General features: G+C 56.2%; 5 protein-coding genes across 5 annotated transcripts; 2 read left to right on the top strand and 3 right to left on the bottom strand.

The window, feature by feature from the left end:
• Positions 1–1343: 1343 nt before the first annotated feature.
• Positions 1344–4544, top strand: LRP88_07006 (alpha-ketoglutarate dehydrogenase KGD1; the record flags this gene model as incomplete). Its single annotated transcript, XM_083243543.1, has 2 exons — positions 1344–3948; positions 4000–4544. 2 exons carry the CDS (start codon positions 1344–1346, stop codon positions 4542–4544), a joined length of 3150 nt encoding a protein of 1049 aa, XP_083100767.1.
• A 470-nt stretch (positions 4545–5014) lies between these two features.
• Positions 5015–6364, bottom strand: LRP88_07005 (WD40-repeat-containing domain protein; the record flags this gene model as incomplete). The annotated part of the gene is made up of 1 exon (XM_083243542.1): positions 5015–6364. One exon carries the CDS (start codon positions 6362–6364, stop codon positions 5015–5017), a length of 1350 nt encoding a protein of 449 aa, XP_083100766.1.
• Positions 6365–6865: 501 nt separating this feature from the next.
• LRP88_07004 (major facilitator superfamily domain-containing protein) lies at positions 6866–8426 on the bottom strand (the record flags this gene model as incomplete). Its single annotated transcript, XM_083243541.1, has 3 exons — positions 6866–8062; positions 8122–8136; positions 8190–8426. 3 exons carry the CDS (start codon positions 8424–8426, stop codon positions 6866–6868), a joined length of 1449 nt encoding a protein of 482 aa, XP_083100765.1.
• Positions 8427–10304: 1878 nt separating this feature from the next.
• On the top strand, positions 10305–11201 carry LRP88_07003 (uncharacterized protein; the record flags this gene model as incomplete). The annotated part of the gene is made up of 1 exon (XM_083243540.1): positions 10305–11201. The coding sequence occupies one exon, from the start codon at positions 10305–10307 to the stop codon at positions 11199–11201; it is 897 nt and encodes a 298-aa protein (XP_083100764.1).
• A 513-nt stretch (positions 11202–11714) lies between these two features.
• Positions 11715–12290, bottom strand: LRP88_07002 (uncharacterized protein; the record flags this gene model as incomplete). Its single annotated transcript, XM_083243539.1, has 1 exon — positions 11715–12290. The coding sequence occupies one exon, from the start codon at positions 12288–12290 to the stop codon at positions 11715–11717; it is 576 nt and encodes a 191-aa protein (XP_083100763.1).
• Positions 12291–12304: the final 14 nt, after the last annotated feature.

The following is a 12304-nucleotide window of genomic DNA, read 5'->3' as shown; positions in this document are numbered from 1 at the left end:
CAGCAAGGTGGGAAATGAGGGATAATGGTGAGGGTTATTGGGAAATGCGTGGTTGGGTAGTTATCAGGAACTTGAGCCATTTATTCTGTGGCGTCTCATATTTTCACAGATGAATGCCTCGACGGCTATTCACAGCCTCTTCACCTCACCCTCACCGAGGAACCATCAGGCACAGCTACTCCAACTGTGGCTGGTGGATTTTCAATTGCTCGCTCACCCGTGGCTGACCCTTCCCCTGACCTGCAAACCCTCCCACTAAAAAACCTGGAATGCACGTCCCACCCGACACCGAGTCGCTGGCCTTGTGGCGTCGGCTATTGACCCTGTTTAATCCACGTAAAACTTCACGATGATTACTCCGCAATCTTGGTCGTTTCCCGTGCGCCCCGATGCGCCGCCTGACACCTCCCATATCTGTACCCTACCTAAGGAGACCGTGCGAGCATGGTGCTCTCCTTTCCAGATTACCGCAATGACAGGCCACTCCTCGGCTACTCGCAGCCTACGAGGACACGATCCTTCAGCCATGATCCGTTTGATCCTGCAAAGAAACCCCCAGCTGCACCCTCAAATCGCGGGGAAATACACACACAGCCTTGGCGACGAGCCGGGTAGACGGACGTCATGACGGGACAGTGTGTCCGGAGATCGGTACGGTCACGGCCAAGCAACGTCCAGGGCGAGGTGATCCTCGGTAAACACACCTCAACCCCCGAGCCAGACCCCCAAATGCCCCGAAAATGCGAGTGGGCTCCCCCAATGATAGCGGTCACCGCTGCCCACGGTCACCTCCAAAACACTGTGCGACATCTCACCCCGGAGGTCAAAGACCGAGTGACTTGCCGCGCTGTAAACCCCTGCAAACCCTGCTGCAAGAGGCTGGACCGCACCGTGCGCCTCCCTCCAGATCCGCACTGCTTTTCTCGGTCACGGCTGCCTCTGGCCAATCAGCGCCTGGCTCCCTCACGGCCAGAACCGGGTTTGCCGGGGGCGTCATCGTATTTTTCCAAGCAGCAGGACATCAAAGGCCAGCAGTGAGCTCCAGTCGGTCTCGTCTCGGTGGTCACAATTTCTTCTCCCGCTGGGTCCCTCCAGTTTCATTCCTGTTCCTGTTTCTCTGTTCGTTCCTGATATACTCCTCCTCCCGCACTATCCTACCTACTCCCCCTCCAATTCCTCTCTCCCGTCCTCGCTGGGAACTAACCGTCCGCAACGACTTACTCCGCCGTTCCTTTGTGTCGCCATCTAGAGCTGCCGGGGGATGCTTCCCATCGATACCCTCTAGTTCTTCAGCCCGCCCCCCTTGACCTGTCCTCGTTCCTCCACCACACTACTCGCCCATCATGTTGAGGAATTCGCTCTGCAGAGCTAGCTCCCAGCTCCTCCGCGGTGCTAGATGCTCCGCTGCCTCGTCTTCGGCCTCCATCTCGACCGTCTCGGCTCGCACTTCATCATGGAAGCTTGCTGCCTCCCGCCGGCCTCTGGCCCTCGCTGCTCGTCGCGGCTATGCGACCAGCGCCACTTCGTCGCCTCCCGACCCCAACGATAACTTCCTCTCCGGGAGCACCGCCAGCTACATCGACGAGATGTACATGCAGTGGAGACAGGACCCTGAGAGCGTCCACGTCTCGTGGCAGATCTACTTCAAGAACATGGAGAGCGGCGAGATGCCCATCTCCCAGGCCTTCCAGCCTCCTCCTAACCTGGTCCCTAACATGACCGGTGGTGTTCCTCGTCTCTCTGGCGGCCTCGAGGCTGGTTCCGATGTCACCAACCATCTCAAGGTCCAGCTTCTCGTCCGCGCCTACCAGGCCCGTGGTCACCACACCGCAAAGATCGATCCCCTCGGTATTCGAGGTACCAATGACGCCAAGGGCTTTGCCAACATCAAGCCCAAGGAGCTGACCCTCGAGCACTACCAATTCACCGAGAAGGATCTTGACACCGAGTACACACTTGGCCCCGGTATCTTGCCTCGCTTCAAGCGCGACGGTCGCGAGAAGATGACCCTCCGCGAGATCGTTGATGCTTGCGAGAGAATCTACTGCGGCTCCTTCGGTGTCGAGTTCATCCACATTCCTGACCGTGAGAAGTGCGACTGGCTTCGCGAGCGTCTCGAGGTCCCTACCCCCTTCAAGTACTCGGTTGACGAGAAGCGACGTGTCCTGGATCGTCTCATCTGGAGTTCCAGCTTCGAGTCTTTCCTGGCCACCAAGTACCCTAACGACAAGCGATTCGGTCTTGAGGGTTGCGAAACCCTTGTTCCCGGTATGAAGGCTCTCATTGACCGCAGCGTCGACTATGGTGTGAAGGATATTGTCATTGGTATGCCCCACCGTGGTCGTCTCAACGTTCTCTCCAACGTCGTCCGGAAACCCAACGAGTCCATCTTCAGCGAGTTCGCTGGTACGACAGGTGCCGAGGATGAGGGCTCCGGTGATGTCAAGTACCATCTCGGTATGAACTTCGAGCGACCTACTCCCTCTGGCAAGCGTGTCCAGCTCTCCCTGGTCGCCAACCCTTCGCATCTGGAGGCTGAGGACCCCGTCGTCCTGGGCAAGACCCGCGCCATCCAGCACTACAACAACGACGAGTCGACTCACCGCACCGCCATGAGCGTTCTGCTCCATGGTGATGCTGCCTTTGCTGCTCAGGGTATCGTCTACGAGTGTCTCGGCTTCCACTCTCTCCCCGCCTTCTCCACCGGCGGTACCATCCACCTCGTCGTCAACAACCAGATTGGTTTCACCACCGACCCTCGATTCGCCCGCTCTACCGCCTACTGCACGGATATCGCCAAGGCCATCGATGCCCCCGTCTTCCACGTCAACGCCGATGATGTCGAGGCTGTCAACTTCGTCTGCCAACTTGCCGCCGATTGGCGCGCCGAGTTCCAGCACGATGTCGTCATCGACCTCAACTGCTACCGAAAGCACGGCCACAACGAGACTGATCAGCCTTCCTTCACCCAGCCTCTCATGTACAAGCGCATCACCGGCAAGGAGCCCCAAATCGACATCTATGTCAACAAGCTGATCGAGGAGGGTTCCTTCACCAAGGAGGACATTGATGAGCACAAGCAGTGGGTTTGGGGCATGCTCGAGGAGAGCTTCACCAAGTCCAAGGACTACACTCCCACCTCCAAGGAGTGGACCACCTCTGCCTGGAACGGCTTCAAGTCTCCCAAGGAGCTTGCCACCGAGGTCCTCGCCACCAACGAGACCGCCGTCAAGCCCCAGACTCTGGAGCACATTGGTGAGGCTATTGGAAGCGTTCCTGAGGGCTTCCAGGTTCACCGTAACCTGAAGCGAATTCTCACCAACCGAACCAAGTCTGTTGTTGAGGGTAAGAATATCGACATGTCCACTGCTGAGGCTCTGGCCTTTGGTTCTCTCGTCACTGAGGGTTACCATGTCCGTGTCTCCGGTCAGGATGTCGAGCGTGGTACCTTTTCTCAGCGCCACGCTGTCTTCCACGACCAGGAGACCGAGGATACCTACACTCCCCTCCAGCACCTGAGCCAGGACCAGGGCAAGTTTGTCATCTCCAACTCGTCCCTGAGTGAGTTCGGTGCTCTTGGCTTCGAGTACGGTTACTCTCTGTCATCTCCCCATGCGCTCGTCATGTGGGAGGCCCAGTTCGGTGACTTTGCCAACAACGCTCAGTGCATCATTGACCAGTTCATCGCCTCTGGTGAGGTCAAGTGGATGCAGCGAACTGGTCTCGTCATGTCTCTTCCCCACGGTTATGATGGTCAGGGCCCTGAGCACTCTTCCGGTCGTCTCGAGCGATACCTCCAGCTCAGCAACGAGGATCCCCGAGAGTTCCCTACCGGCGAGAAGCTTGTGCGCCAGCACCAGGACTGCAACATGCAGATTGCCTACATGACCTCTCCCGCCAACCTGTTCCACATTCTTCGCCGACAGATGCACCGACAGTACCGAAAGCGTGAGTTGGCCCATTCCTTGTATGTCTACGACTTATACTAACCTTGATTAGCTCTCGTCATCTTCTTCTCCAAGTCTCTGCTGCGACACCCTCTGGCCCGCAGCGACATCGAGGAGTTCACTGGGGAGAACGCTGGCTTCCAGTGGATCATCCCCGACCCTGAGCACGAGACTGGCGTTCTCAAGCCTCGTGAGGAGATTGACCGAGTTATTCTCTGCAGTGGCCAGGTCTGGGCTGCTCTCCACAAGTACCGTGCCGAGAACAACATCGACAACGTCGCCTTCACCCGCATTGAGCAGCTGAACCCCTTCCCCTGGCAACAGCTCAAGGAGAACCTTGACCAGTACCCCAACGCCAAGACCATCGTCTGGGCTCAGGAGGAGCCTCTCAACGCTGGTGCCTGGAGCTTCACTCAGCCTCGCATTGAGACCCTGCTCAACAACACTGAGCACCACAACCGCAAGCACGTCATGTACGCCGGCCGCAACCCCAGCGCGTCGGTGGCTACCGGTCTCAAGCAGGTGCACAACAAGGAGGAGCAGGAGTTCCTCAAGATGGCTTTCACTGTGAAGCAGGACAAGCTCAAGGGCGAATAAAGAAAGAAATGGATCTTAGCAGGACAGGTTATGGGGAGGTAAACTGAATGGCATTGGTACTGGATGGATGAATGGGCTATTATACATGGACACTAATCGTTTGGGAGGGAAGAAGCAACTACAACAACTACAACAAAAGCCGTTGGATCTGGGGAGCAGGCAAGCAAGCAAGCTAAGCTAAGCTCTTCATGTAAACCACTTGTATCATACCCTCCTAGATGAAGGACACAGACATTTGCGCCCTGGGTTTCCATTAGCATTATGGGCATTTGGAACGAACGACAAGGCATGACATCTTTTTTTGTGCGATTGAGCTACATTACATTACTGTTTTGGGATATACTGGCGATTCATGATATAAACAAGGATATGCCTCTTGACGACGGAACCTCGGGAGTTGATTGATATGCATATTTATTTATTGTGCGTGTGGATTTTCTTTTAACTGTCTTGGATTGATAGATGCACTGCTACCTTGGCGCATCGACCTCAACCTGCCACGGCCGCACTATCCCGTCATCGCCCGTAGTAACCAACATCTCTTCCTCGCCGCGACGCTCGGATCCGGCATCGTATCTCCGACACCAGGTAATGTGGTTGATCTCGTAGGGGCCGTGAGCGCCGGGGTGGGTCGCGAGCAATCTCCATGGTGTAGTAGATGCAGGCGCAGATGTAGATGCCGAAGATTGTTGGGCTTCCTCGGCGTTGGTTGAGTTGCCCGTCACCGGGATATCTCCGCCCGAGTTATCCTCCGTGTACAGCGCCACGACGCCGTCGCTTCCGGTGCTCGCCACGAGTCCCGTCTGCGCGCTCCAGGTTACCGAGTAGATGTCGCGGGTATGCGCCTTTGGAAGGACGGCTGTGCATGCCCACTCCTCCCGCAGGGACCGACGCATCGTGTTGGGGATGCCTCCTAGGGCGCTCCTCGAACCTGTGCCTGTGCCGTCTTCAGTGTCCTCCTCTTGCTGCAGCGTCCACACGCGAATCGTCCCGTCGGCAGAGAAGGTGAGTAGTCGTGGGAAGAGATCTCCTGGTCGTGGGCGAGACTCCCATTGGATTCCCCAGACTGTGCCCTCGTGGCCCTCGAGGACGGCGACGCACACCCACTCCGCATCTCCGTCCTCGCGCCAGATGCGCACCGTGTTGTCGTAGCTGGCGCTGGCGAGCACGTCGGATGAGTAGCTGCGCCTGGCGTTGCGGCCGGGCAGGTCCGGGCACCATGCCACAGCCTTGACGTCTCCCTCGTGCTCGTTGAGGACGGCGATCGTCTCCCACTCGTCATCAGCCTCAGAGGCGCCAATGTCTTCCCAGATCCAGACCGACTTGTCGCGCGAGCACGTCGCCAGGTACGTGCCCGAAGGGCTGAAAGCGCACGACTTGATCTCTGAGTCGTGGCCCTCCAGCACCAGCGTAAACTCCCAGTCCTTGTCACCGGGTGAGTCGTCGTCGCTGTCGTCGTCATTTTTCCGGCGCACGTCGCGCTGTGTCACCTCAACCTCCAGATCACCACCCTGCTGTGCCGCCTCATCACCGTCCCATCGCCAGATACCGGCCGTCGAGTCGAAGCTGCCCGTGACGAGGCACAGACGGTGCGGGGGGAGGTGAGGCTTCCATGCCGCCGAGCGGACGGAGCGGGTGTGGCCGCCGGTGAGGGTGCTGTGAGCCGAGGCTGTAGACAGGGAGAAAACGGTGACGGCTTTGGAGTGGGCGGTCGCGAGGAGGGGCAGCGTCGGGTGAGGAATCGAGGCCCAGGCACGTTCGTGGAGGTCGGGCTTGAAGGGTGGGAGGGCGATGATGCGGGCCGAGGTCGGCGACGTCATGATGGGCAGCCGGGGGCCTCGAGGCTTGGACGATGGAAGCAGTAACAGCAGGTGAGCGAATACTCTAAAGTAGTTTTCGAATTGGCGTCTCGTATATGCAAGAAAGAGAGCGTTGTGATGCGCTGGTGGTCGAGTTCTAGTGGTGGTTTAGGTCCTGCTTTTTCCCCTCCCTCTACCAAAAGTTAGCGATGGGGTTGATTGATAAGATAGCGATCGCGCTACTGACGACCCCTCGTCCGGTTCCGGGGGGAAACATTACAACACACGATATCTCACTGGATGGACAAACGATTAGACTCGGTTTTTCAATGTCCGAATTATTAGCTTAGCCTGTTGCTTGGTATCCATTGCTGCTGCTACCTTTTTATGAGTCTATCCGTTAATCCGTGTCCAGTATCCATTGTTGCCCAGTTCCCGTTGATCCCTATCCGTGTTGATCCCGCCGTCTATAACCCTTGTCTAATAAGTCATTCATTCGTATCTTGGAAACTGATCATGGCATCATGGCAAAGCTCGTGGTCGTCCAGCTCTCGCGGCTTTCATTCTGATCCATGACCAGATCTCCCTCACATCTCCTCCGGGCTTGAGCTTTTGCTCCCGAGCCATCTCAAGCCCGCCCTTTCTGAATCCTCCCGGAAGAAGCGTCCATACTGCGATGATGAAGGCCAGTATTCCGAGGACAATTGGTTGCAGGACTTGGACACCCGTCTGCTGAGCGATGGCTCCGACTGCAAAGGGACCGATGGCAGCGCCGCCTCCTCCGACAGCAGATGCGAACCCAAGCGCACTGATGTGGTAGTCGGTCGGAAGCAACTTTGTCGCTGCAACGATGGCAGCTGGGAACAGAGGTCCTAGGAAGAAACCAAGGAGCATCACGAAGATTACCGAAGCCACAAAGTCTGGTACCAGCCAGTACAGTAGCTCGAGGAGAATGGAGAGGGCCAGGTACATGGTGATGGCCAGCTTCTCACCGATGCGCTCCGTCACGAACCCGAGCACGACACGGCCCAGCGTGAGGCCCAGCCAGAAAAGAGTCACCGTGAGGCCCGCGAGGAAGGGCTTGGCGTGTCGGACCCGCAACATGAAGGTGACGATCCAACCGCCGAGACTGACCTCTGCCGCCACGTAACCCAGCAGGAAGATGGCGACTATCCATGTTACGGGCTCCTTGACGGCCATGAGCGTCGTCACGCGGCTCTTGCCCTGCTGAGAGTGCATGCGTCGCTTGTACTCGTCGCCCGTCGCGCCCCAGAATGCGGTTGTGCCGATGATGAACTCGACGAACGTCAAACCGATCATGATGTAGAAGAAGGTGTACCATTCCAGGTTAGCTTCCGTTATCATGGCAGATGCGATCAGGGGGCTGATGGTGGCCCCGACGCCGTAGGACCCGTGGAGGAAGCCAAGCAGCTCGTTGGCGTGGTGCATGTTTCCGATCCAGGCATTATAGGCGCTGTCCTGCACGCCGTTTCCGAATCCAGTAAACATCATGACGCAGGGAAGCACGGGGAACGACGGGTGGAGGGCCATCGGGAGGTAGGCGATGAGGCGTGTGATGGGTCCGATGAAGGCGGCGCCGCGCTGGCCAACGGTGTAGTGAATCCAATTGTTGACGAGGGCGGCGACGATGTAGCCCGCAAAGGGCACGACGAAGAGGGTCGACACAGTGGTGTAGTCGATGGAGTAATAGGTCTCAATCTAAAGGGGTGGCTTGTTGGTAAGAGTGTTGGTGGTGGTCAGGGGTTATATCAACTCACGTATGGCAGAAGAGCCTATAACACAGTCAGTTAAAGAGACGGCGATACAGGTTCATCCAGGGACTTACACCAAGACATCCATCATTCATGCCCATTATTAGAAAGGATATGTTGGTCACGTAATAGCGGTAGGCATTAATCCGTGTGCTGTTCCAGCGCTCTGGTTCCGCGACCGAGTCTGCGCTGTCATCGCCTGAAAGGCACCCGGTTGGAGAGACGGGGGGTTTCTCTGGGTCATAGTCAAGGTGTTGGTTCGCCATCCGTCCCGCTGGGAACGTTTCGTACGCTGGACTCGACATGGCCATTTTTGTCTGATGAAGAGCAGAGACGATGATGAGAAGCTCCAGCGGCAATTCCCCTTCACGAGCGAGCAAAAGATATATACTTGCTCGCACTCCAGTCCCGTGGGCAGCCAAGGGCCTAGCCGGGGAAGGGTCATGGGCCATCCATAGCTCTGTGAGGCCCGGTCAAGCTCGTCTCGCTAAACAGTCACCCTCTCCGTACGTATTACAGATTTTTTTTCCTCGTCTCAACCTCCCCACATCACATATTGCAAGACGTCGTCAGGTAGAGATTGTGCCACGTCTTGGATAGCGGTGAATGTGAGGATCAACTGATGCAGTATATTAAAGCCTTACGGGACACGTCGAAGCGCCGGGGCTGGCGGACGCATGACCCGACGTGGGATATCGCAGTCCTGTGGCCCTGTGCTCCGGCATTAGCATCGGAGAGTAGGGCGGGTAAAAAGCAAACAAGGGGTGACGGAGACGCGAAAGCAACTGATCTAGCCGCCCGGGACAGGGGACGGGACAAAAGCAATGAGAATACCGCGATCCTACCACTGGGACAGGGGACGATGAAGAGTTTTTGCGACGTGAGCGGTGAGATCGGTGAAAGGATATGAGCGAAGGGCTGGGCAGAGAATTGAGTCGAGCAGATAAATACCCATGGGGGAGAATATCGAATTGTTTGGGGCGTGAAACCTCGTAGCAAGCAAGCCTCCATATGTGAGGCAATCGTGAAATGAAACATGTTTGCCATATAACCCGGTTCCTACAGTATGATTAGAGTAGAATGTTGAAACCAACAGCGTCTCATCCGAACTGAATGGTTCGGACGAGACACGTCCCAGGCCCACCGTGAATGCTCCTTGGATATGCCTGGGAGTATTACCTGTCCAGCGGGACGGGAACAACGACGGAGCAGTAAAACCAGCAACATGCCAGTCCCCGTCTCAGTATCCGCATCCGCGCCCGTGGATCGATGGCCTCTCCATTGCGGGTCTGTGACTCCCCCCCAATTAGCTCCCGACACGGATGAGCCTCATTCTCTTGCCCCGGATTGTTTTGTACGTGTAAGACAAGGTTGGGCATTCAGACGTCGGCAGAGGCTGCAAAAGCAGGTACCGCTAAACGAGAGACTAAGGCAGCAAGGATGCCGTGTCGGTGTCGGGAGGCGTCGCTCTCGTAACCGGGAAAAGCAATCAAAAAGTGACGAGATGTCGGAGAATTGCTTCTTCCAGAGCCGTCATCTTTTCTCTTTGAAGAGACAAGATGAGGCTGATGATATGGGGCTGTGCACCCGTTAGCTTCGCCACACGCGGGGCAGAGTAGAAAAAACGAAGCGTGACGTGCCTACGTCATCGGCCTCTCCGATACAGTATCTCTCCATCTTCTGAGCTTTTCCACCAGAGCGCCCAACGATGCGCCTCGTGCCCAACGAGAGCCTTTCTCTTGGATAGCTTGCCAAGCTACGAAAAGAACCATCACCACGTGCTTAGTCGTTCCGTGGCTGTGCGAAACCTTGTCGTGACCGTTGTAGAAATCTATAACTCCAGACATTGTCTCTCGGCATTGTCTCAACTTTGTTAAAACGACCATCCATAAACAGCCTCACTCGCAAGAATTACTTGGAAAAATATTTGTCTCCATCGTCAGATTCAAACTTCCAAGCTCAACCTTGCAGGTGGCCCTTGATTTCTTTGTCTGGGCTCCAGCTGACGTCGGCCCTCCATATTAAGCGCTGACTGAACTTGACTCCTCCTCCTTTGTCCAGCCACCCACGACATCTCCCTTCATTTTCAAACACTACAAACGAAACATTCTGACCTATTTTTTCCCCCATCTCATCCAACCATCGACTTTTATCCACAGCAACAAAGCAAAAAGGGTTAAAAGTCTGAAATGTCAAATTATTACGAGAACGAAGAGTACTCTTCTCGTCGTCGCCGCGATTTTTCTCCCGACAACTACTCGGGTGGCGCTCCGGCACCCAACCCCAATAACCCCGGCGCTCAAGGTCAGGGACCTCCTCCTCCAGGAGCTCCCCCTTACGCCTCGACTTCGCGCCTCGATGAGCAGTACGGCGCTGGTCCTCCCCGCGATCGCATGACCCTTGAACCTCCCCCGTCTCAGGCCCGTACCCGCTCAGTCCCTCCTCCCAATACCGCAATGGTCCGGCGATCCCGTTCCCGCTCCCGCCCTGCCTCCGTGACATCCTCCCAAGAAGACTATGACGACGACCGCCGTCGCGACAGCCGTTCTCGCGGGCGCGACCGCTCGCAGAGTCCCCTCTCCCGCGCTCGTGGCGCTGTCGAGGATAACTTCTCCAACTCAGCCACTGGCATCGGCGCTGGTCTCCTCGGCGCCGTTGTAGGTGGCCTCGTCGCCCGCGAGGCTTCTGATGCAGCGACCCGGCACAAGCACAAGACACGAGGATACGATGATGAGAATGAGAATCGCACTCGCCTCGTCTCCACCATCCTCGGCGCCGTAGCCGGTGGTCTCGGCGCCAATGCCATCGCCAACCGTGTTGAGGACTCGAGGGACCGGGACCGTCGCCGCCAGCTCGATTGGGAGCGTGAGCGCAGCTACGTGCGCGAGGAGGAGATGCCGCGGTACGATCGCCGAAGGTCTGGTGACAGGGATCGTGATTCCCGCAGCCGAGACCGATATGATCGCGGCAGAGCGCTGCCTGCAAATGACGACGAAGAGTATGACTTTGTCTATGACGATCCCCGTTACGACGACCGGCAGCCCCAGCGGCGCAGGAGTGAGGATGCTCCGCGGTACCGCCAATAGTTGTCCCCTATTGTATCCTCTCCCTTTGCCACGTTGACGGGCTCTTTCTTTTAACGACGACTGCTTACGACTCTACGGCTGATTGTTAACCATCCAATGTCTAAAACTATTTCAAGTCTCTTGGTTGGGCAACTAGAACAGTTCCCTATAAGGACACACAAATACGTTTACTTGAAGAACATCTAACGAGGAATGATTTGATGCTATCTACATACCTGTACTTTATCTTTTAAATCGATACGTTATTAAGCGATCCGTCTTAGTGCCATCTGTGGCTCACATGTATCAGAGTGCGAATTCTTTCTGATTGTACACTTGATATTAAAGAACTCCTACAGCAATCATACAAATCCCCCAACTCTATCTCTACCGTCCCAGCATCCATCCATGTGCTGACTTTCCCAGTTTCCCCTAATCCTCGCCCAATTTGTGTCCATGAGCAAATATTAGGATCCCCATTCTAAGACCTCTTGAAGCTGAGTTGACATCTCCAATTGATACCATGAGAATAACTCAGCCATTGACTCGTCTCTCCGCGTTCATGGTCCACTGGGAATCACCACGAACATGTGACGCCCTACCTCGTCCCCCCTGAAGCTCACGATGGTCACGACAGTCCATCTCCCGTTCAACAATCACTTTGAAGAACTGCGCAATCTCGGCCAGTGCCATCTGCTGCGCATCCGAAATGCCAAGCATCTTAAACAGTGATTGCGCATCCACCAGCTGCTTCGCAATCACTGAGTCGGGCTGGCAAAACGTGCGGATGCTCATGGCTCGCGCGTTGACCTTCATAGTATGCAAAAGCCCGCTGATCTCGACCGGGTCGGCCTGTCGGCGGCCATAGAAGCGAAAGTCGTCGACGTGCAAATTGATCAGCTCGAGCTGCGTCTCCAGGTCGTACCGAAACCCAACAATCTTGGGACGACCCTTGCTCTGCCAAGCATCAGCTACCTTTTTGAGCTTATCTGGAATCAAACGACCCTTGTCCAGCTGCACCGTGATGTAGTCGTTCAACGCAGTGCTCAAGTGAAACTCGAGCTCGCAGTAAAGAAGGCTTTGCTCCCTCGAGTCCAGGGAGACAGCCATCCGCGACGTTGGAC

Source organism: Fusarium phalaenopsidis, assembly GCF_050370095.1.
Source record: "Fusarium phalaenopsidis strain FUZ10S chromosome Unknown contig_32298, whole genome shotgun sequence".
Classification (NCBI taxonomy): Eukaryota; Fungi; Ascomycota; class Sordariomycetes; order Hypocreales; family Nectriaceae; genus Fusarium; species Fusarium phalaenopsidis.
The sequence above is the reverse complement of the archived record's forward strand: the minus strand, read 5'-3'. Positions and strand labels throughout refer to the sequence as shown.